The sequence below is a fragment of the Neofelis nebulosa genome, chromosome 8 (assembly GCF_028018385.1).
Source record: "Neofelis nebulosa isolate mNeoNeb1 chromosome 8, mNeoNeb1.pri, whole genome shotgun sequence".
Lineage (NCBI taxonomy): Eukaryota > Metazoa > Chordata > Mammalia > Carnivora > Felidae > Neofelis > Neofelis nebulosa.
In genome coordinates this window covers 103,499,612-103,523,894 of record NC_080789.1, presented here as the reverse complement: position 1 = coordinate 103,523,894, position 24,283 = coordinate 103,499,612, and the positions used below count along the sequence as shown (strand labels likewise).

General features: G+C 46.8%; 1 protein-coding gene across 1 annotated transcript; it reads right to left on the bottom strand.

The window, feature by feature from the left end:
* Window positions 1–10,662: 10,662 nt before the first annotated feature.
* On the bottom strand, window positions 10,663–22,822 carry FGF6 (fibroblast growth factor 6). The gene is made up of 3 exons (XM_058743980.1): window positions 22,191–22,822; window positions 21,126–21,229; window positions 10,663–11,359 (listed from the first exon to the last, which is right to left on the bottom strand). Exons 1-3 carry the CDS (start codon window positions 22,534–22,536, stop codon window positions 11,183–11,185), a joined length of 627 nt encoding a protein of 208 aa, XP_058599963.1. The 5' UTR covers window positions 22,537–22,822; the 3' UTR covers window positions 10,663–11,182.
* Between the last annotated feature and the right edge of the window lie 1,461 nt (window positions 22,823–24,283).

The following is a 24,283-nucleotide window of genomic DNA, read 5'->3' as shown; positions in this document are numbered from 1 at the left end:
GATAATTTTGAGCTCCTTGGCTTGGCATCCAAGATCTGGTGGCAACTTACATTCCCCTCCACACCCACCCATGCCACCCCCCCTCTAAAGCACCCTAACTACTTGCCTGTAGCAGCCAACACTTATTGAACCCCCACGGAGGCTGAGCACTGCACAAAGCACTATAGGTATATCATTCTATTTAATCTTGACAAGGACATAGGAGATTGACACTGGTATTATCCCCATTGCCATGGAGGAGGAGACTGAGGCTTAAATAGCTCACCTAAGATCATGGAGCTCTCAAATGGCACAGGTGAGATTTGACCCCCCACCTGTCGGCCACCCAAGTCCATACTCAGCTGAACTTAGCTTGTGCTTTTATATCTTGACAGGGGCCTGTGCTCAGAGGCCTCTTAGTCTAGAGTATCCCTTCCTCTTCTCCATGTGCCTTTCATCATTGCAGCCCCAGCCTCAGTGGCCCTTTCCATCACTCTGGTGAGTCACTTCCACCTGGTCACTTCCGCCTCTGCAACTTCACGTGTATTGTGACTTAAAAGCAGCAGTAGCTGGGCAGGTGACTGTCTTCCACTCAGGACTGTGAGCTCTTTCTAGGCAAAACTATGATCTATTCATTTCTAAAATTAGCATCGGAGTCCCAACTCACAACTGGCATTCAGTGTCTCACTCTTGAACATCTAGGGATGAAATCTAGTGACGAAGTAATCATTATGAAGGAAATAACCACAAGGGGGCGGTACCAAAGAGTCTGAATAAGGCGTGCCCTGACTTCCTTCTGGGAGATAGGTGTTCTGTGTAAGAGACCCTGAGGGACAAGGGAACCAAAGGATAAACTAATTGAAATGTGCTTAGCCAAAAGAGTAAACAACAATGTGAAGGGTCAGAGGAAAATCAGAAAAAGTCAGAAAAAGAACAAATTTTTAGAAGTTTTAAGTTTTCGAGTTTTTTTGACAATTTGGAAAACATGAAGACATGGCTTTTTCTGCTGAGTATTTTTTTTTGTTCTTCTTTATAAAATGAGTATTTTTGCTGTTCTTCTTTATAAATAGTTACATCTTTAGTTTACCAAACAAAATTTTATTAACAAATCAAGAAACACATAATACTTTCTATAATGGGAAACATACATTTAGATCTATAAAGAGGGCAAAAAGCATAATTAATGTTATTTTATATTATTCTATTCCAAATTTTGCTACCTCTCTCCCTCCACCCTCCTAATTGTTGTCTATGGGTTTAAAATATGGGTTGCTTATTTTTTAAAATTTATTTGTAATTTTTGTTTTGCTGGTTGTTCTCAATTAAAAATGAATAGAAGACAATACAAATTTTGAGATATGTTATTTTCCCAACTGTGGGATGTCAGAGGGAACCCACAGCTCACCCTGGAGAAGGATGAGGCAGAGTTGGATAAAGAAGAATGGAGAAGGGCCAAAGAATATTGGGGGGCCGTAGCTCAAGTATTGGTGGAATTTACCCATATCAAGGGCCAGAAAATGAGGTTTTGAGAAGTGGGTTTTTAGGAGGAGACTTTTTAGGAGGGCCTTAGAAAGTTGATGAGATCCCATAGAAGGCTGGATATGTGTCCCCAAAGTTGAGGGACATAATGGATGCTGTGTGATTCTGCCTGGAAAATCTCCAAGGAAGGAGAAAGGAGGGTTCAATGCTGCTTCTGTGGTAAGGGTGAAGGGCAGGTTGCTGCCACTCTGGAGTTTACAGGGGCCAGGGCTGTTTGTGTATTTCCCAGGGACTTGGTGTGGGTCATGTATGGTAGGGGGGATGACTTACAACTTATTTAATATAGCCACCTAGAGAAGTAATGGGCTATGACAGAAAGAAGCTGCAGGTGGACTGCTGGCCTTTAAGGGGATGGAACAGGAGTAGGCAAATTCCCCACTCCTCCTCCAGAAGATGAATTCACTGGGTCTTAAATGTTATATGCAAGAGTTCTCCCGAGATGGACAGTCTCTGAAAAATTGAAAGCAGCCCCTAATGAGAGAAAGAGATAGGGGTAGGGAGAGAATGATATTGAGGAAGAGGGAGAAAGAGAGACAGAGAGAGAGAGAGTTTTAGGCATTTACCAGGCCCAGAGAACACAAAGCCTGGTGAGAACTTTGCTGCTCACCTTACCACTCTTTCTGGCCTCCCTTCTGCACCCTAAAAGGGTTAGGAAAAACTGCTAACCAGTCTGTGAGGAGGTACCCAAGGAAGTGAGAAGAAACTGGGTGGAACATACCTTCCTGCATATATGCAACAGCCCTGGCTGGGTTACGGGGAAGAAGTCTTACCTTTGAATGAAGACCAAAGTGCAGATTATTTTGGTGTTATACGTTCTGAATTGTGACTGTGTTTTGCAACTTGAATGGGAAAAAAAAAACTTGAAAAAATTGCTTTTGAAATGCATATCGCTTGAAACACATATGGCTTTGTGTTAGTTATGAGTGGCCAGAAAAGCCTGTGAGTACCTGAGTTTTCCTCCAGGGACACTAGCTCCATGGAGCAAACTGAAAGGGCCAGGAAGAGACAGAAATAGAACTGTTCTGCAACAGCGTCCAGTCATGCTCATGCCCCACATACTACCTTGATTTTACACATGAAAGACTGAAGAGGAATATAACAAAATCTTAAGAGCAGTAGTCTTTGGGCTGTGAGATGATGAGTCATGAGGTGGTCTTTTAATTTCCTGAGTTGTCTACATTTTCTACCATGAACATGTTTTAATTGTATAACCTTAAAGAAGTGAATATAAACTGTGCTCTTTGGTGGGGGGAAAGAAGAAATTAATATTACATAGGTAACAAAAATTTATGACTAAAGTTCTGAAGAAAAACCCTGTTTGGCTGTCATGGGGCCTGGAGGTAGAGCCCCAGTCCAGGTGTGAGAGGGTGCAGGATGATGGTGAGAAAGAGTAAGGGCCTGTTGAGTTTCTTCCCCTTGATCCTAGTCACCTGCCCTTCATGCCACTCTGCTGACCCAGGAATGCCGACTTGACACCCCAGTGTAATGCTTCTCAGTGTCTATCTGCCAACCCTACTCTCTGGACCAGTAGTGAAAACCCACTGCCCTGATCACATTCTTACAAGGACCTCCTGGAGACTGGGTCTGGGTGTACGGGTTGATAATGGCATCGAAAGCTTCTCTTCCAGCCTTTTCTTCCTAACCCGGGTCTTTGATGAGGGTTAATTTAAGTATATCGGGACAAATGAGAGGTGTGCTCTACTTTAGAGCAGGTTTCTCAACCTCAGCACTATTGATATTTGGGACCGGATCATTCTTTGTGTTAGGAGGCTGTTCTGTACATTGCTCGATGTTAGAGAGCATCCCTGGCCACTATCCATGAGAGATCAGTAGTGCTACACATTCCACACCCGCGAGTTGTGACGATCTGAAGACAATGTCTCCAGATACTGCCAAGCGTACCCTACATGTCTTCTCTACATGTCAAAATCATCCCCAGCTGAAAACCGTTACCTTAGAGGTAACTTCCTATTTCACCTACTCAAAAGAATAGGGCCCCCAGATGAGGCCTACTTGTGATTATAGCAGACCACTTGGGGGTCTGGTAAATGGACTGACTGACAATTTCCTTCCTGGAATGTTGTTAGCATGACATCATGTCTGAGGTCAGACTTCCCCAGATGGCAGTGGGGCACTGTTATGGACTGAATTCATATGTTGGAGCCCTAACCCCCAATGTGCCTGTAATTGGAGATAGAGTCTTTACGGAAGTGATTCAAATTAAATGAGGTCATAAGGGCAGACCCGAATCCTATAGGAGGGGTATCCTTATAAAGAGAAGGAGAGACACCAGAGAGATCTCTCTCTCCATGTCCATGCACAGAGGAAAGGCCACATGAGGACACAAAAAGAAGGTGGCTGTCTACCCCTGTGGTCCCTTGGAACTGCAAGTAACTTTGTCTCATGAAGACATATATTGGCCTGTTGGATGGAGAACGCCCCACCAAAACCAGATGGGAGGGCTCTAATGTTTCTTATAGAAATACGTAATGATTAAGCATTGATATTTATAATAAACACTACAACTGGCCAGTCAACTGACCCTTCAGCCTTCCAAAGGGCCACAGTGAATACGCTCCCTTCTCTCTTTCAGGGCAGCTTCAGGAGGAATGCTCAAAGAATGGAATATTTTGGTTGGCTGATTTTTAAAACCGAACATTAAACTTTTGGGGGGATTGTCCAAAGTTTTCAGTTGAAAATTTTTAAAAACATGCATTTATTTTTTCATAAATACATTTGTCAACTGAAGATTTTTCAAATCTTGAACTTTTCACTCTGAGCATCATTTCCTGTTGTATGATGCTGTAGGAGAATATGGTATAGAAGTTTTGACTGGGTGTGGAAATACCAGAATGTCCCTGAGATATTGTTTTCACAACAAATGTTCAACATCTGGTATTAGCTTTTCTTGGCATTTTGGCACTTTCTCTTAAAGCCAGAGGAAAGGAGTGGAAGCAGCCACCCTGGCCAAGCATTATTTGTGAAAGGAGGTTGTAGCATCCCTTTGCCTATGTTCAGAACCATTGCACTGGGCCTCAAGGCCTTGATGATGGACAGAGATACCAGCAGAGGAGCTTCTTGGTTGGCCCATCTAAGGATGAGAGTGCTCATCAGACGAAGAATATGAAATCTCTTGAGATTCACCTCAGAAAATGGTGGGGCCTGCTGCCTATGTTTTAGAATAATCAAGTTCAGCTTATGAAGTGCTCCCTTTGGTCAGGACTGCTGTGTGAAATGACCAGCCTTTTTTCCACCCACTGTCACCACTCTATTCTGCCATCATCTCCTTAGCCCAGAGCACTCCAAAAGCCTCCAGTGATCCTCCCCATAGAGGGCTCACCTCCTCCATGCCACTCTATACCTGATAGTTCCAGCCATCTTTCTAAAATCCCTGTCTGGTCCTGTTACTTCTTAAACTCTCCAAGGATGGACCTTACATCGTTTTTAGATGAAAATTCAAGCTCCTTCAGTGACAGAAGCCAAACACAAGAAACCACATATTGTGTGATTTCTTTACAAGAAATACCCAGAAAAGGCAAACCTATGGAAACAGAAAGTAGATTAATGGTTGCCTGTGGTGGACATGGTGAAGTGGAGATTAAGGGTACATGTGCACAAAGAATCTAATTGGAGTAAAGAAAATGTTCTAAAACTCACGTATGGTGATGGTTGCACAGCTTGGTAACTTTACTTAAGAATCATTGAGTTGTACATTTGAAAAGGGTGAATTATATATGAAAACTTAAAAAATATCCAAGCGCCTTACTATACTTACCAGATAGATGCTCCACGATACATTTCCTAATGGCCTGGTTTGAGACCCCATCTCACCCCTGCCCTCCCTCTGCACACCTGCCTTACTGGACCTAGTTTAGGTCCTCCAAGGTGCCACGTTCTTCCCCTGGAATCTCACCTGGACCTTTGAACACCTACTGTAACTTTCCTACCCTGCCTGCTGACCCCCACCCACCTGCCCCAAATCTGGCTGATACCCTTCAGAGCCTACCTGTCTCTGGGATGGACTCTGTTTTCCACCCAGATGAGCTCAGCATCCTGTTCTGTGCCCCCATAGTTCACCTGGGCTTTGTTTCTCATGCCACTCATCACACTTTTCTGTGATTATTTGTTTAATGTCTGTCTTCTTTGCCAATATATAAGCCCACATATAATTGGTCACAATGATATTTCAAGGCACATAGTAGGATCTTAGAAATATCAATTGTGTGGATAAATACAGGAACAAGGTGCAGAGGCCACAGGACCAGGCAGCTCTTCCAAGAGTACAGAGATTTATTCAGAACCCAACATTGCTCAACCAAAGTCACATTTTATTCTCTTCCAGAGACTACACAAGGAATAGAAGAGGAACCTGGTTAAGGCTGGCATGATAGGGGCGTGGTCAGGAGATCACAGGTGTGATGATGAAGAGGCGTGGGAAGGGGTAAGTGGGACGTGAGAGAATAAGCTTGTGAGTCATAGGTTCTCATCTGGCTATGTGATCCTGGGTGAGAAACTTAAACTCCCTCTTCTTCTTCTTTTAACCTATGTTCATAATTTATAGAGTATCTCTTAATTCAAATATTCTGTAATTCTAGTCATTCTACTAGACTAGGGCTTCTCAATGTCAGAATTGCCTGGGGTGTGTGTTACAAAGGTAGACTCCTGAGCTCCGCCCAGGCCTCTGGATCAGTATCTCTGCAAGTGTGGCCAGGGAATCTACATTTTAACATACTCTTGGGTGTTTTTTTTTTTTAAATGCAAGTTTGTGAGAGGGTGGGAATTGGGTCTACCTCATTCACTCACATTTCCCAAAACTCAACCCAATGCACCACAGAGATAGGGTGCTCAGTAAGTATTTTCTTGATGGGTGAATAAGTGAATGAGTAAATGGTACAGTAACAGAAATGTGGATATCTTGCTTTGACCAAGGAAGAAGAGGAAGAGGGCTGCTGCCTCACTATCGTCTATGATAGCTTCCTTCCCCTTTGGAGCTGAATTCCACATTTTTAAAATATGGTGGTGGGACTGAGTGACTCACGTGATTTCTCCCTGCCTTAATAATCCATAGCACCATGAATCAATAATATTGACAGCACCATGAATCTATGCTTTCTGTTTCCCTTCGCCTTGCTCCTTGAGAGAAAAAGAATCAAGGTGAAAATCAACCACAACCTGGAGATTTGTTGTGAGTTTTAATAGGAGGGGTGGAGTCAAACAGTTTAGAGGAACGTATAAAAAGACCTTTTACTTTTTGCTGGAACATGATATGGTTTGTGCATAGCACATACATATTAAAAAATAGAAGCATCACATTATACACGCACATGACTGAACAAATTCTGAGGGTTTTCTATTCACTTTACCCAAACTTAAGGACAGCTCTGCATTGGGACCCAGCCTGAGGTACTTAATTGATTTATAGAAAGGGGAAACCATATGAGGACACAGCTGTCTGAATGCTGGAATCTCAGTAGTTCAATGAGGTATACAAGCGTGGTTCTGTGTTGGCTCTTGGCACAATAGACTAGATTCAGGGTCTGTTTTGGGCAAAATCACTCCCTCCCCCCATTCTGGGAAGAGGAAACACCAACTCAGATATAAGCTCAGAGTGGATTATTTCTATCTACTCTTCTGGCCTTGTTCCAAACATTCTGGGAGGTAGCAGAATGAGTGGCCATTTCTGGCCAGGAGGAGGGGGGGGTGCAGATTTGAGGGACCCACTTCATAGACATGAAAGTGGCAAGCAGCAGAGAATCCCTCCTCAGCGACATCTGACCTGGAGCCTTTGGGGACAGAAAGATGTAGGAGCTTTCCAGCTTCTGTGCACATGAAAAGCAGCAGGAGGGGATAGATGGGAGAGAGAATACCCCCGTGTCTTAGGGCCAGCGATCACCCTTGGTAGATATGTTTGCACCAGTGACCGTGGCACAAAACAGGCAAGGGTAGTGCATGTACAAAGTTAGGAGGAAGGATGGGGCACCTGGGTGGCTCAGTTGGTTAAGTGTCCGACTTCAGCTCAGGTCATGATCTCATAGTTCGTGGGTTCGAGCTCCGTGTCAGGCTCTGTGCTGACAGCTTGGAGGCTGGAGTCTGCTTCAGATTCTGTGTCTCCCTCTCTCTCTGCCCCTCCCCCATTTGCACTCTGTCTCTGTCTCTCTCTCAAAAATAAATAATAAAAACATTTAAAAAAAAAAAAACAAAGTTGGGAGGAAGGAAAACTACAACTTGTGGACTCTCATACGTCCTTCTCTTCTAGGATTGCACAGAGTGATAACTTGGAGGCACTGAGGTCTAAGACAAGAAAGGGGCCCAGCACCATCATGAGAAAAATTCCAAGCTTCCCAGCAGAGGATTAGGTTAGGAGAGACTTTCAGGCCTGGGTTATTGGCCTGGGAAGATCCTATGTCTAGAAAGGAGAGAGGTTCATAACCTAGATCAGATGATAAGAGAAAATATTCTCTTTCCTAAGCCACAGAATGGCCCTCACCAGGGGCTTGGAGTGTGTGTGCTGGACGTGTTGTGGGACATGGCGGCAGAGGTATTAGGCTGTGAAGGGTAATGGTAGGGTATTAATTACAAAATTATATGCTTCTTTCCAAAGGAGGTTCAAAAACACATGGCAAGTGGGAAGGGAAGTGTTGTTAGAAGGCAGTGAATGATGGAGTGAATATATCAACAGCTTCAATGAGGCAGTTGGTTTCTGGTTTCCTCTGAGGTCCATCCATTGCCCTGAGGAAGGTGCAGATTCTACAAGGGGCCTGGAGCTCCCCTATTGGTTCTGAGCTCACCTTCCCCAGCTGAGAATTTCATCTTCAAGGGTGTGCACATATGTTGCTCTCATTTTTATCATTTGTTCTTGAAAAAGGAATAAGGCAGCATCTGGGCTCTTGGAGGCCCAAGTTTGCATGGAGCTGCCAGAGAAGGTTCAAGATAAGAGGGAAGCCAGTGACTACCAAACTCTGTAAACCAGGGTCACAGCTAAGGATCTGGGGGAGAAATGACCCAAATTGTTTGTAATACATGGCAGCAGGAAGGTGAGGTTCATTCTGTCCCCCTGCTGCTGCCTTTTGGATCCAACAGGGCTGAGAGCTGAGTCCAGGAATCCTTAGATGTGATGATCAGACGGGAGACAACTCTGCATGCCTATGCACAGACACAGTAGCAGGCAAGAAGGGACTGAACTTGCTGGTCTTCCTTTGTTCCTGCCCCTTAACCCACTTCTGTGGATGGACAGTGATTTGTCCTAAGCCACTTACATGTCAAAGAGAAAGCTCTTGGGAGAGACCTCCTCTAGCAGGAGGAGTTTTAGCGAGTCAACGATGCATCCCCCATCCAGGAATATATTCAGAATGTTCAGCAACTGGTGCAACGTAGGCCTTGGTACCGGTTTGAACAGATGCCCGGCTGCTAGTAACCAGTTCCTGTCCAGCAAATGGTGTGCTGATGCCTCCATGTAGTGACTGACTAGCAAGGCAGCCTGGTCCTAGGCATGTCATAGCATCTCCTTCTCACTCTTAGCATGAAAAATGGGAGTGGACATTTGGGGGAACTCCTTGTCAGTATTTTGGCCCTTTTAGGAGCCTCTAGAGAGATGCAGGAAAGGTCTAGCAATCTGAGGCCTCTCTTTAGAAGTGTGTCCCCTCTCACGCCAAATTGGCTCAGAGATTTAGGAAGAAAGGAGCTAACGCTTTGGGACCTAAAACTTTTCTCCTCACCAGATCATTGTCCGTCCATCCACCCAGCCTTCCTGCACTGCCAGTACATCCCATCAGAAACTGATACGTGCCTTAGGTCCTGAGTGCAACTCAGGTCTGATGTACCCTGTCAAAGAGGCCAGTCAATTACTCTGGACAAGATAATCGGCTTTGTACTCTGCCTCCAAGCAGAACTGCACTTCTAGTATTCTAAATGTTCAAGATGGACCAACTTTCTCCCATTTGACCGAAGACCCCAGCTCCTTCCCGTTTCTTCCAAGGCTTGGCCATGTCCACTCTTGCTCCCAAGCTCTTACTGTTTGTTCAGTCTTTCTGGTTGCTCACCTTGGTGTGGCCTTTTCCTCCTCACCCAGCACACACCCTCCCTGATGTGTGCCAGGCATAAAGTAGTCAATATGATGTCTCCCTTGGTTTCCAACCTCCATGTCCATCTCACAGTCGCTCAGCTCAGATCTATCTATAGATGGCCGCATCTGCAAATAGAGAGGTATGTCGAAGATGAAGGTATTTGCAGCAGATGAGGGGTTGTCTTGCAGGGGCCCCTGAAAGCAGCAGGGTGTCAGGTCATTTTGTAACTTGATGGTTCATGTATGCCGAAAATATTTGCACTCTGATATGGCTCTCTCTGGTTTCAGATTTAGGAACATTCCAATGGTTCAGGAATCTGAAGGCTCCAAGGCAGACAACATTTATAGTCACTTGGGGAACCTCTGCTTTAAATACTCTCAAAGGACAGGAGGCAAGAAGGCATTGTACAGCAAGGAGCTGTTTCAGTTTGGCTGCTTGATTTCACAGGATTATCACTCTTCTCTTACTGTAGAGGGGCCGGAGGGGGCAAACTCTGGAGGTCATGGTGCCCATTCTACTGCATCCAGGCATCAGCGTGTATGCAAACTGATGATGACCAAGAAGGAAGTGAGAGTATCAGATGAGGACTTGGGTGAGTTTCCTGGACGTAGCTGGAGAGGAATTATCATCTGCAGTCCAAAGCCTCTCTACTTCCTTCATGCCCTATTTTGCATCCCCTCACCCCTCGCCAAACAGGTTGCCATTATTAGGATCCTTGTCATCTGAGGTTAAAATAAGACCCAGTTCAAAGTGAGGAAAAGTTATGGGCAGGCAGCCTGGCCCCAGCTTGTTCTTGGAGCCACACGCAGCACTGAATCCTCCAGGCAGAATGGCACTCCATAGAACATCCAGTCCCTTCCGCTGCTTCCAGCAGGCCTTCCCCAACTGCCCGAGACACTGCTCTACCCCTTTTCTCCAAGAAGAAGATCATCCCTTCTCCCCCAGCTCCCCAGACAGGGCAGTCTCAGAGCCCTCACAGACAGGAAGTTTGGAACCTGCCCACCTTCTTTCTGGTTTGCAGTTAAACCCTACTTCCTCCCACCCTGCCCTCCCTACCCTTAGAGGACAGCTGTGCCCCACCACCCATGCAACCCATGCATGCACTAAGTGGCCTCTGGATGGAAGAATGATTGGAAAGAGGCAGAATGGGCACACACATCAATCCAGCTGGTTTGACAAGTGACATTCTTGCAGGCAGATTCCTGCAGCAATGATACTGGGAGAAAGAAACCCAATGCTCTGCAATGCCTTTTCTCAGACCATCTACATGAAGATGTATGGATATACATCAACACACACGAATACTCCCACCCTGGCCTTTTCCTGTGCACGTGGTCATATGCCACATGTACCTTCTTTCCTCAGTTGAGGTCACAGCATGCATCCATTGCCATTCTAGGATGTTGGTCGCAACCTCTCTCTTGGGTTGGTTACATACCATGGGGTCCGGTCACCCAGGGAACCAACTCAGGTCTCCCCAAGTACAGGAAAAGCCTGACTGAGGAGTCATGGGGGGTGGGAGGTAAGGGGAATTGTTCATTTGTGCAAAATTCCAAAACAAAAGATGTTGCTTTCAATCTGTGAGCCTTCTTTGAGGGTCCTTATATCCTGGGGAGGAAGTGAGTGACAGTCATGATCGGGGACACTTTGCTGCCCCGCTTTACCCGTCCATATTTGCTCAGTGCAATGTAGGTCCCTCGGTACAGGTCTGACTCGTAGGCATTGTAATTGTTGGGCAGGAGGGTTTCTCTGAACTTGCATTCCTCTTGGAAGCTGGGCTGCAAAAGAAATGGACAAATAACAGAGGCTCAATTATAAATGAGGTGTAGTGGGCCCTCTACCGGGTACACCTCCCTTCCCTTCGTAAGATAGCCAGCAAGGAAACTGAGCCATTCTAGGCCATTCTAGGCCAACCAAATCATGGGAGGGCACAAAGGAAGAGACTTCCAAGCTCTTTTGGACCCCTCTCGTGTTCTCCTCTTCATGATAAGCAAATCAAGGCCCAGGGACATGGATGGAGAAAGTCTGTGTCACATGGGGTGGATCTCCTGATTTTCAGTTCAGGGCACTTTCCACCAAGCACCTAGCTGATAACTTATTCCATCAGAGAAAGAACCATAAAAGGATATAATAGGCTTTTCCCAAGTCCACTGTGAGAGGTGGTCTAGTGGAATGGGTTTGGGACCCCAGGCTCTACTTAGTGGTTTTCTGCTTCCTAGTTGTGTGACCATGGGCAGTCTCCTCTCTCAGCCTTGGTTCCCTTTCCTGCAAGCTGTGTGTCTGGGGAGGAGGTGGGGGGGCAGTTAGAGGAGGAGTGGGGACATATGATTCCCTAAGTCCTTTCCAGCGCTATCTGTTGACTATGTTAACCCTTTCTTCTTTCCACTCGTTGCCCCCTCACTCCATCTTTCCCAGTTTACCTCCCAGGTTTGCCACCCCTTAAAGATGCCCATTCTTGGTTTTGACTTTGAGCCCAGAAGATGCCTGGTGCCTCCTAGACATTCATGGCTCTCTAGAAAACTTCAGGAACAGAGATGGTAAGGAGCAGTGATTTTTATGGAGAAGAGAACCAGGTTCCCTCTGTGGCAGGTGGTGCCATGGAGTCTGGGGCCAGTGCTAATTTGGTAGAGAAGCGTGTGGAGCACCTGTTCTGAAAATGAGCACTAAACTTCCTGCCACACATCAACAAGTTCATTCCCTATGCATCACCCACGCCCTCCTTTATTCCTAGAAAAGAAGGCCATTCCTTCCCGGACTTGCAGGGCCAATGCCGAGGGAGGCTGGGGGGATTTCTGTGTTTTGTATAGGGAGTGGCTCTGTAGAGTCTAGAGGAAGAGAGAGCAAGGTGAGAACCAGGAGGTCTGAGATCCAATCTTGAAACACAGAATGAAACAAAAAGAGAGGTGGGGTGTAATTTCTGACTCCTTCCTGCTGACTGAGGCCATTGGCTATAAAAAGCCCACTCAATGGCTGGCCGGCTGTGCCAAAGGTGTCATCTGACCTTCTCTGAAGGAATCGTACTATGAGCACCCTGGGCTGGCTGGAGGCGGGGGATGGACCAGAGCCTCTTCCTGTTATGAACAGAGGGTGATGAGCTAGTTCCCTGGGCTCCCAGATACCCACAGCTCTTTGGACGCACCTCTCAGACAGCATGTACAACAGTGTGTGATCCCTGGGGACAGCTTCTTCTTTCTCAATAGACTCCAAGTTCCCCGAGTCAAGGATTGTGTCTTGTCAGGTATGTGACCCTGAGTGGATGATGACTTAATAGGGATGCCAGGAGGACAAATGGACACCCATACATGACCGGCTCCTTCAATGTAGCATAAGAGTGAGCAAAGGTACAGCATGGTGTAAGGAAGGAACACCACACTCACCTTCTGCCCTTCACCTCTCACCCCTTTCCCCACTCAGGCGTCCAGTTTATTGTTTACAAGACACTTCTACATGTATTAATTTACTTGAGGTGAATGTGAAAGCTTTAGCCAGTCACACCAACTGGCTTCCTAATACCACACTAGGGAATTTGGGTTTTTACAACCTTTAGTTTCCTTTGTAAGGAACTTTGAGGTTATGCTGATGATGATTCACCTCTTAATTCATTCGCTATGTGAACTTGGGCAAGTGATTTAACCTTCTAAGTCTCAGTTCCCTCATCTGTAAAGTGGGGGCATTTAGAATAATTATGTCATAGAATTGGAGCATTAATTGAAATAATGTACAGGAAGTCCATGGTGTAACACCTACACATAGTAAAATATAAAAAAAAAATTGGGGGTATCTGAGTGCCTCAGTCAGTTAAGCATCTGACTCTTGATTTCAGCTCAGGTCATGATCTCACAGTTCTTGAGATTAAGTCCCACATCGGGCTCTGCGCTGACAGCGTGGAGTCTGCTTGGGATTCTCTCTCTTCCTTTCTGCCCCTCTCTTGTTCACATGTGCTCTCTCCTCTCTTTCTCTCTCAAAATAAGTAAACTTTTAAAAAATTCTTATTACTATAATTATTCTCTATCATGAACTACTTTGCATTAAAAGCTCTAAAGGACTTTGTCTTACCCTGGATTGCTATTCCTGCAAAACCTGCTGTGGGTTATTGGATATTTCCACTTTTAAGCTCTGCAGTTATTGACTGAATGACTGGGAGACCGTGAACTTGCATGAGAAGAACACAGAACTAGGATACACAGAGGCTGATGCTCTGGCACTGCTCTTTGGGGTCTCTCTGGGCCATGGCCTCTTTACCTGTACATGAGAGGTAGAAGCAGCCACAGAAGCTGAGACTATTTGAGGGGCAAAGCTCTGAAGCAACACCACTAGGAGAATAGAATCTCAGGATTAACTGTAAAAGGTAAATGAGAAACGAAGCTACATTGATTAAAAGTCTGGTGAAGATTGATGAACAAAATACAGAGTCCAGAAGTAGATCCAAATATATAGCAATATAACATAAAAATGGATTTGAAATTAATATAGAAGTGGAGTTTCAAATCACTGGAGACAGCATGGTGTTGAAACAGCTGGGTAATATCTAATAACAATAATTAAAAATAATAATAAAATTTGACTTATCATTTCATTCCTTATGTTAAAATAAATTCTACAAGTAGCAAAGACCTAAATGTAAAAAAAAGAACCTCATGAGTCCAGAAAAAAATTTTTTTAAATAATCTTGAGTCAGGATGATCTTTTTGATCAGGGCACAAAAAACTAGATGCCATAAAAAAAGCAAAAGGAATACATTTGACTTCTGCCTGGAAAAAATTACCTTAAACAAAACAAAAATGTAAATGGCAAACTCAGTTAAAAAATAGTTGCATTTGTGTCAGAGAGTACATTTTGTTACTATATTCAGGACCCTTGGACAGTGTTTATGAACAGACCATTCACAGAAAAGGAAATACAACTAGCATTTGGACATGAGAAAATACGCCTAATGAGAGAAATGTAAGTCCTAACAGTGAGACCACATTTTTAATTGTTTGATTAAAAGAAATCAGATTTTTGGGCACCTGGGTGGCTCAGTCAGTTAAGTGTCTGACTTCAGCTCAGGTTATGATCTCACGGTTTGTGAGTTCAAGCCTCTTGTCAGGCTCTGTGCTGTCAGTACAGAGCCCACTTCTGGTCATCTGTGCCCCCCTCTCTCTGCCTCTCTTCTGTGAACACACTCTCTCTCTCTCTCAAAAATAAATAAACATTAAAAAAGAAATCAGAGGGGCGCCTGGGTGGCGCAGTCGGTTAAGCGTCCGACTTCAGCCAGGTCACGATCTCGCGGTCCGTGAGCTCGAGCCCCGCGTCAGGCTCTGGGCTGATGCCTCGGAGCCTGGAGCCTGTTTCCAATTCTGTGTCTCCCTCTCTCTCTGCCCCTCCCCCGTTCATGCTGTGTCTCTCTCTGTCCAAAAATAAATAAAAAACGTTGAAAAAAAAAATTAAAAAAAAAAAAAAGAAATCAGATGTTTGATAATATTCTTTCATTGGTGAATGCATGAAGACTAGGAATTCTCATTTAATGTCTGTGGGTGTGTATATTGTTATAACCTCTATAAAGAGAAATTTGACAATATCTACAACAATGAAAAAGGAATATAGCTTTGATTAGTAATTCCACTTGTAAGAATGTATCTAACTAGCACACTCCCACTCATGTACAAGAGTTACTCACTGCAGCATTATTTATAATAGTAAAAGACCCAAAACAACAAAGTGTCTATTTGGAGGGGAGTAGTTAATTCAATTATGGCAGATCTACACAACTGAATGCTATTAAGCCATGGAAAAATATGAAACCTTTGTGGGCACTGACTTGAAATGGTCTCAAAGACATACTGTTAAGTGATGAAGCAAGGTTCAAAACGATGTGTAGTATGCTCCTATTTGTGTGACCTTTAAAATAACAGTGAGGGTGCACACACAGGGACACGGGGTCTTCCTGGGATGATACATAAAGAGCCAGGACATCTTTGGGGAGGTACTAGTGGCTTCAAAGAGCATGAGAAGGAGACTAAATTCCCATGGCATATTCTTTTACACCTTTCTCCCCACCTTAAACCGTGTTCATGCATTACCTAGTCATCTAAGTAGATTATTTAAAGTGGGAAAGAAATTCAGGATACAAGTTGAGCCAGGAAGTGGAATAAGAAAACATTTATATAAAAAAAAAAAGAAAAGAAAACATTTATATCAAAAACGGGTGGTCCCCCTGTGTCCTGGTAGTCCTAGCCCCTGCCACCAGCCACTTTTCCCTCTGTTCTAACTTGTACATCCCTGGAGAGCAACCTGCCCTCAGTCTCCAGAATTCATTTCTGATCTAGATGGTGGTTAAGGGAGAGGATTTGCGTGTGGTTTGCAAACTCTAGAGAGGAAATCAAACCTTGGGGCTGAGGGTGTGAGGGAGAGGAAGGAAAGGAAGAGGAACTGAATGATTCGGGCAAGAAATTCTGAGAGCATCTGCCCAAATCCTCCATTCTAGAACATGTTCAATTTAAGAATCCAGCCTTTCACAGTGTCTCAACATTTAACCTCAAACATTGGTTAAATGTGCATCCTGGTGGTTGTACACATTGTGCCTTGTTCTCCGCTCATTGCATTTTGATTATTCAAATTTCCTGCCCTTTAAAACAATTTTCCCCACTTTTGTTTCTGTCCATTTGGTTCCTTTTCTCTAGCCTTGCTCATATTCCTGGCCTTCCCCAGAACTGGGTACAAATCTAAAGTGAAAAAAGAGAAGTGGATGAAGTTTGCTTTCAAAGCTCTGTCTTTCCTTTGCCTGTCTCTTTCTGTACCCCTCTGCCCTGTCCTTGGGGTTCAGGTGGCAGGAGGCCAAGACCATTTCCCCAAACCCTTTGAAGCAGCTGATGCTTCAGGCTAGTGGGTATTCCCGCTGCCCAGACTGATGCCTGAGCTGGTATCCAGACCCAGCCTCTTAATCCACGTCTACTGCATCCTGAGCCCGGTTCTCATGACCCAAGAGTGGTGACTCCTCAGCTCTGGTGAGAAAAGCACTCATGTCACGTGAGCGTCATGTTAATAAAAGCAGCTACCATATATTATTACTTGAACAAATGAAAATAATTCCACCAGATCACATTTCCTGGGTTTGCCGGGGCTCAGGCCCCAGTGTGACAACGTCTTAAATTCCATGTAGGTCTAATCAGACTTATGTGGAACCAAACTCCAAAGCGATCGGCTCTTACCATGGAGAAGGGCATTTTGCAGAGGGGCTTTGCAGAGGGCTGTTCCAGCCTGTGACCTCTGGCAGAAATGCCCCATGCGGTCTGGGCTGGATGAAACATCCATCCTCTTGTCTTCGGGCAGAGCTAAGTCACCCGGACTGGTGGAAGTGGATGTGTGTCTTTAAAGCTCTTCCTCCCAGGGCTAACCCAGAGCCACTTGCTTCTTCTATTCCTCCTGGTTTGTGAGTGTGCATGGAAGGGGCAAGGGTGGGTGGTGTTTAAGGAGGTGGGAAATGGAGAGAAAAAAAAAAGACTCTTTTTCCTAAGACCCTTTCCTCCTGCAGCCTCTGTTTCTTTTTCTGTCCTTAGCTGAAATGGAGAAATAGATAACATCTCTCAGCTCCAAGAGGTCTGTATATTGTAACCCCCTTTCCTAACACACAATGGCATTGTCGATTTAGATGTGTTTGAAAAGCTTTTCAGCAGGCATGACTTTCTTGTCAATCCTGTGCAGCTCCTTGTAGCAGGCAGGCCGTGTGTCGGGGAGAGTTGTCTTCAGGGTTCTCGGGTCCCATTCCCCCAGTACTTCTACCCAGCAGGTGCTAACACATCCCCTCAGGAATCTGTTCTCTGCTGGATGAGCTTTGCTGCCAGCTGAATGAAGGCATGGCTTGGTCCTCCCCTCTCCCAGTGTAATGACCCACAGAATAAGCAAAGGCCTTGATGGATGAAACAAATACTGTGTTCTCTGCACATTGTCATACTACTATTGATTAAAAGGATGTAGATGCAGTTATAAATAGTAAAACTAAAATCATTTAAAAGCATTACTGAATTCCTACTAGCTTTTTGTCAGTATGCATTTTTTTCTTGGCCAAGGGATTCTTGTAGAGAGTGCCCAGGCCGACCACCAATCGTTAAGTGGGGTTCCTTGATTTTTTTCAATTTTATTTTTAAAAGCATTAAGGACATTGGAATTCACTGATTTCTGCCTCTGTCTACATGGAGAGAGCAGAGGTCCAGGCCCAGAGAAGGCCAGGGATTTTGCCCCACATTTAAGCAGGTAGTGGAAGGTAGGTGGGGCAGGAGCTGGAATTTGGGTCCCAATCTGTACGTGAGATGCACTTCTTCTGTGGGTTTCAAGAGCCTTACCTGCAGAGCCCTGAGGCAGGTCTGCACACAGCACTGATTGTGCGAATTTAGAGACCTAGTGTCCCATCTGTGAAGGGAGGATAAAGACCACATGCCCCTTCCAGGGCTGCTAGGGGATAATGCTTGGAAAGTACTCTGCAAGATGCCTTACAAACAATAGGTGCTCAATACCAGGACGGCTATTTATATTGTCTCAGCTGGGAATAGGCATCCTGCCATGGGGCTCTGTGCCCCTCTTTCCTAGAAGTGAGACATGCAGGAAGTCACTTTTCCTAGGTGGGTTTTCTCAGCTCTTCTTCTCTGGCCATGAGTAGTCTCCTGTCCCCACCCCGTGCAAGGGTCCCCTCCCCCCATGAGAAATCTCATTTAGCTGCAGGCGGTAGCAGCTGAGCCTGGGGAGATGAGGCAGCTCTAGGGGCTTAAGGGAAATAGTGTGAATGAAATCATCACCCAGCGGGAGTCTTCCTGGCTCCGGGGATCAGTTGGCAATTGTTTTTTTAGACTGTGATAACAGGCCCCTGAGGGGCAGCGGGAGGGGGTAGAGGTGGTTTGGAAGCATCTGGGGCACAGCCACACAAAGCATCAATTGTCCAAGCTTGGGGCATAGTTGGGCCACACTCCTGGGTCCAGCCCCACTCTCCTACACAAGCCTGCCCAGCCCTGGGCTCCAGGGAGGACAAACTCCCACCCTAGAGAAGGTGCTCCCGGACTCAGTGCTCCTGGGGTGTGGGAGGGGGAGGGTAGAGTGTGCAGAATGAGCAAGCCTTCCCTCAGGACAGCCCCCCTTTTCCCTGGACTCTCTCATTTCGTGAACCCTCCAGCTCAGGGGCCCACCTGACCCCCTTTGAAGTCATGTGCCCCTGAGGGAGGGGTGCAGGGGTGTCTCCAACATGAGGAGTCAGTTCACACTTACTTATGGAAGGTGGCTCCTTCCCATTTGCTACTCCATGCTTTACCCCTGTGCAGTGCCTCTGACTGTGATTAAAGCTCTGATTTTTGAATGTCATATAGGTTCTCTTACCGGGGTAATGGATTTCTAGTTGGAAGTGGGTACATTTTCCTATATTTGTGCCCTCTCCTTGCCTCAAAGTTGAAAGTCCTTCTGGTAATGCTTTCTGCACTCTGTCCTTCCTTCCAGGAGATCTACCTGCTAAATGGTCCCTTGCAGAGGGTGCCTTAGTCAACAACCCCAGTTCCTGGCTCTCCAATTGGCGGGATCCCAGGCACGGTGCAGGCTGGTGAGTAAGGGCTTTTTGGAAAGACTATCTCCACAAGGAGGGGCCCTGCTTCACCCAAACCTAGGCTGGCCCCAGGCTGGCTCCTATCTTCTCCAGCACCTTTGCACAGAGTGATGTCTGAGAAAGAAAGGGGGTGTCTGAGGATTCCAAACCTCATGCTGGGTTTCACCTGCCCCGCCCTCCAAAGGCTGTGTGGCCTGGTGGTCCCAAGCCTGCCTGTCTATAGAAACACCAGAGAAGCTTAAAAACAACAACAACAACAACAACAACAACAAACAAGCAAACAAACAAACTGATCTTTGGTCCCCCATCCCAGCCCTGCCAAATAAGCATCTCTGATGGAGGTCCCTGCAAATCTGTACTTTTAACAAGCTGCCAAGGTGATGGGATGCAAAATGTCCCACACATGTCACTTCTAGGAAAGAAGGGTGCAGAACCTCATGGCAGGGTGCCTCGCCGCATCAGCTGATATGATAGCTGCTCTGTATTGAGTACTTACTGTCTGCAGGGCACCCTGTGGAGTGCTTTCCAAGCATTATCTCCCGGCAGCCCTGGGAGGCGCATGTAACTTTATCCTCCCTTTACAGATGGGACACTGGGTTCCTGAGGTCTCCTGTCCTGTCAGGGCAGTGTGCAGACCTGCCTCAGGGCTCTGCAGGTAATGCACTTCACGGCTCTGCAGAAGTGCCCTTGGTGAACACACCAGGGACTGAATTCTGGTTCAGGGTACCACCTAGCCTAGGGCTATTCCTCTTACTTCCAACGCCCACTTTTAATCCACGCCTTGTCTCCTTGACTAAAGGTCACAGGGAGGGACACCTGCGTGGCTCAGTTGGTTATGCATCCAGCTCTTGTTTTGGGCTCAGGTCATGATCTCATGGTTCGTGGGTTATATCCCTGCATCGGGCTCCTTGCTAATGGTGCAGAGCTTCCTTGGGATTTTCTCTCTCTCTGTCCCTTCCCCCACTTGCTCTCTCTCCCTTTCTGTCTCTCTCAAAAATAAGTAAGTAAACTTAAAGATCACAGGGAAGAGACCACCTGAGCTCCCCTTTGGGTATGTAATAGGCCTCTCGTGTAGGTATAGCCTCGCCAGAACCAGGCACCAATCCCAGATCTCTGCTCACTTCCTGGTGCTCAGTCTGCCTCCAAGGAGAGGTAGAACAGCACTCCACACCCTCCCCATAAATAACTCTGGTATTCCTTCACAATTGCTCAGCGGTCTACCTTTTTTCCTTCTAATTTCTGTCGAAAGAACTCTCAGTGTCTTCAACTTCATAAGGATGTTGTTCCCCCCCACCCCCCGCCGTAGTTTTGGAATAAGCCAAATCATAGGAGGAGAGACCCAGGACTCCGGGGGTCAATAAGAGCAGAGGTTTTAGTAAATGCACTTAGAAGCCAACTAGGTTAACCAAAGGGCCGGCATTCACCTTCCCAGGGTGATCTGTGATGGGGAGCGGGCTGGAGGTTGGGTTCCAGTCCAGAGGGTGGAATAAGAGGATGTTTCTCCATCCTACAGGATCAGGGGTCAGAGGGCTTAAAACCATAGAGTAAAACTTCAAGTTCCTTCGTCTCTCCTCTTCATACTGCGCGCTAGATGGGGTACCTCTCGGGGTCATGGGGAACAGCACCCGGACTGAAAGACAGGCTTGCTTCTCCAGACCTCTCCAGTTCAGGGGGTCAAACCCGACCGTAAGGCTGGGTGACAGCTTTATGCCAGGGTGCAGGTCTCCTTCAGAACCAGCAGCCTCCTGACCTACGGTTCCTATTTAATATTACAAAGGCTGGAAGGCTCAGGAAAAACATGGTCCAAAGCAGAAGCCAGTTAATCGCGAAGCACATGAAACACATGAAGCATGAGCTCACATGCTTCCTTCTTATTCTAGACAAATATTCACTTCTTCATGCAAGCTTTTGTAGCATTTTCTTCAACTGTGTAAGCTGTAGCCCTCAAATAGCCTGGACATCCCCCAGCCCAGTGGACTCACCGTTGTGTATAATCTCCCTTTACTGTTCATGGCAACGAAGAGGGCACTCTTCACTCCAAAGAGACTCACCACACCCCGCTCCACTGTGGAAATCTCCAGCAGGCCTGACAAAGAAAGGGGGGCCAGGTTACCCAAGGATTGTGCAGGGCTCAGCGGGACATCAATCTAGAGGCGACACTACAAGGGCACCTCAGCCCATCCCCCAGCTCCTAGAAAGCCAGACCCTTCATCACCTCTATCCCTGATCTCACTTTGGACTCGGCAAGTCCTGCCACTTTACTGTCAAAGATCCACTTCCGCTGGGGAAGTTCTGACATCGGGGTCAGGGATTGCAGCCATATCTACATGAGATTAGCTTTTACAGACTTCACATGAAGTCCTTGCCTGGGGTAGAAACATGAATGCTAATTAGCTTTTTAATAAAGTAGATACTCTCCGTGCTTCAACAAATTTCAACTCATCTAATCTTGCAAACACTGCAGGCACACGGAAGACTGAAGGCTTGTGTGGATCCTGCAGCCCCCAACCCCTCTTGGATGCGGGAATGCACCTATGCAGCAACCCACCAACTTGCAGGACAAGGACCTGGGGACGGAGAGGGCAGGTGGAAATAAAGGGAAAGATGCGCTTCAGTGAGAAATTTTGCAAAATACTTCCTGTCCTTCTTAAAGAGGGAAGCTAAATAAAAATGAGCTTAAGTCGAATCTGGTCCAAAAACCCTTACTTATTTTCACTACTCTTGCCTTAAGGCTTCCTGGCTGGTTCCAGGTGGTCTTATATGGGCACAGATGTGCCTTTAACACTGAAGTAATGGATGCCACGGGGGCTCTGTGGGGTGATGGCAAAGGACACCAGAATGCCTGGACCTCAGCATATTAAGCCTGCACCCAGGCAGGGTCAAAGTCAGTCTGGGGGAGGTGGCTCTGCTTATAAGATTCCAAATAGAGAATATGACTTCTGTCCCCTTTATAATAGGCCCCATGCACCAGAGCAAGTCCCCTTCATCTTTTAGCCTTGCTTGCACCCAAGCCCCCAGCTTCCCAACTGGCTGCAGCTTGCACTCACTGTAGGGGTTCTCCTCGTGGGTCCCGCTGATCCGGCCGTCGGGGGGAACCTGGAGGTGAAAGCCGATGCCGACGTTGCAGTAGAGCCTCCTCTGCCGCTTGATCCCCACCAAGTAGCCACTCTCCCAATTCACTCCGGCAATCTCTCCAGCTAGCCCAGCTCGAGACCTTGACAGCAGGGTGCCCCAGCCCCTGGAGTCCAGCAGCGTGCTGTTGGTGTGGGTGCCTGCAGGCGAGGGCACCACCATGCCCACTAGGACGCCTAGGAAGACAAGAGCCCACAGCGTGCCCTGAAGACGTCCTGCTCCCCGGGACATAGTGATGAACAGCCTCTGTCCCAGGGCCATCCACCTTGCCTCTCAGGCACGTGGTCAGAATTAATGGCCCTAAAAATACCGCCCTTCTTGTTTTTCTCCCCTCAGCATGGCGGCAGGGGCTTATTTTTGGAAGGCAGATGAAGGCTGCTGACATGAAACCAAAGCCTGCTTTGGGCACTCGGGTCGGGAGCAGAGGGACCCAGGCTGAGCCGTGGGTAGGGACCATGGCTTGGGGACGGTGTCTAGCTTGCCCGCTTGCTCCGTCCCGAGTCGATTATATTTGATTTGACCTATCTTTATAGTTCAGCAGCCTGGCCCTCCCCTCCACCCATCATCACCCTGACGTCAACTGGCCCAGCTCACTTATCCAAGGCTGTAACATTAATCTGCTCCTGGGCCTGGCTGCCTCCCCAGACCCCCATCACCCTCCCCACACCCCAGGGATTCTGGGAGCCACTGTCATTCCAGCTATGAGGCAGGAATGAAGTGAGCAGGGAGCATCTCTGAGGGAGGGAGGACTTGGCTGGGGGCCCAGGGGAAGAGGGAGGTAAGAGGCCACCCACAACCCAAACTGGGCAAAAGTTCTTGGCCTGGCAGTGCTGGCTTCCTTGTTTAGAGGGCAAAGGGTAAAGATAGTGATAGGGGAAAGCTTGGTGTCAGATGATGACAGTGGCCTATGAGCTACCCTAGAGACCTTTTCATGGAAAGAGTGCATGGTTGAGGGCAAAGTAGGCTCAGGGGACACTGAAAAGCTGATCCCTTTTAACGGGAGAGAACAGAGATTCAGTGGTGAGGGGTGGGGAGGTGGTCCCTAGGATTGTCGAGGAAGAGAGGGCTAGGGTCACGCTTCTGCTCGCTGTTCTGGCCATGGCGTTCACCCAGCCAACGGGGTGGAAGTTGTGCTGGCCCCCAACAAAGCCCACTGGCCATTTTCCTACCTGGGCTCATCCTTGGCATCTGACTATTATTATTCCCATTTTGTAGAGAACTTAAGGGACTTGCCAGAACTTGTAAGCCAGAACCTAGAAAATTGGCTTAAATCCAAAGCCTATGCTTTTAATCCCTGCACGATTGCCTATAGTAGAAGTGAGATTACCTGGCTGGGGCCCACAGAGTCTAGTGAGCTCATTCTATGCTAAGAGTACATCATGGAATTATTTCAATAGCACAAAAGGATTCCCCTTCCCACACAGGCTGGAGGTTACAGGCAGCCTGGGGAAACCTCCTAGGATGAGTCTCACTGCCTAGGGACTCTTCTCAGACACCATTCCTCCCCTCTGCTTCCAAGCCTCCTGCTCGGGTCTGGGCTCAAGTCTCCAGTCTCTACTTCTCCCTGCCTTCTGCCTTGCTGCCTCATTCATTTGAATTGATGCTGTGGTTAGAATTTCCGTCAAGCCGTGCATTTCAGTTTGGCCCTAGATATGTTCTCTCATATCCCTGGAAGCCCTAACATCTTCTGCCATTATCCTCTGCAGGTAAAATTAATGGGGAGGGATATATGCACCCCTGCTTAGGATCACCCTCACCATCAGGCCCCCCAGCTTCCCAACCATCCTTCCCCTCCCTGTCACCTCCATTGCCTTGTGCCCAGCCTTACAATCACCAGCACCCCCCTCTCCTACAATAAGGAATGGCTGGCACCTGTGGCACAGATTGAGCCTACTATGTAGGCCTTTGTTGGAAAATTATACAAAAAAAAGTCTCTGCAAAGTAGGAGAATCGTGAATAATCCAAAGACAAAATAAAATTACCTTCACCTGGATCTCCAGCTTGATTT

Bases quoted from the DNA above. Each gene is read 5' to 3' on its own strand.
- FGF6 (XM_058743980.1), bottom strand. From the start codon at position 22,536: ATGGCCCTGGGACAGAGGCTGTTCATCACTATGTCCCGGGGAGCAGGA. The intron at 21,230-22,190 runs GTGAGTGCAAGC...TTTCTTTGTCAG, and splicing joins CCACGAGGAGAACCCCTACA to GCCTGCTGGAGATTTCCACA. The intron at 11,360-21,125 runs GTGAGTCCACTG...TTTCTTTTGCAG, and splicing joins AAGGGAGATTATACACAACG to CCCAGCTTCCAAGAGGAATG.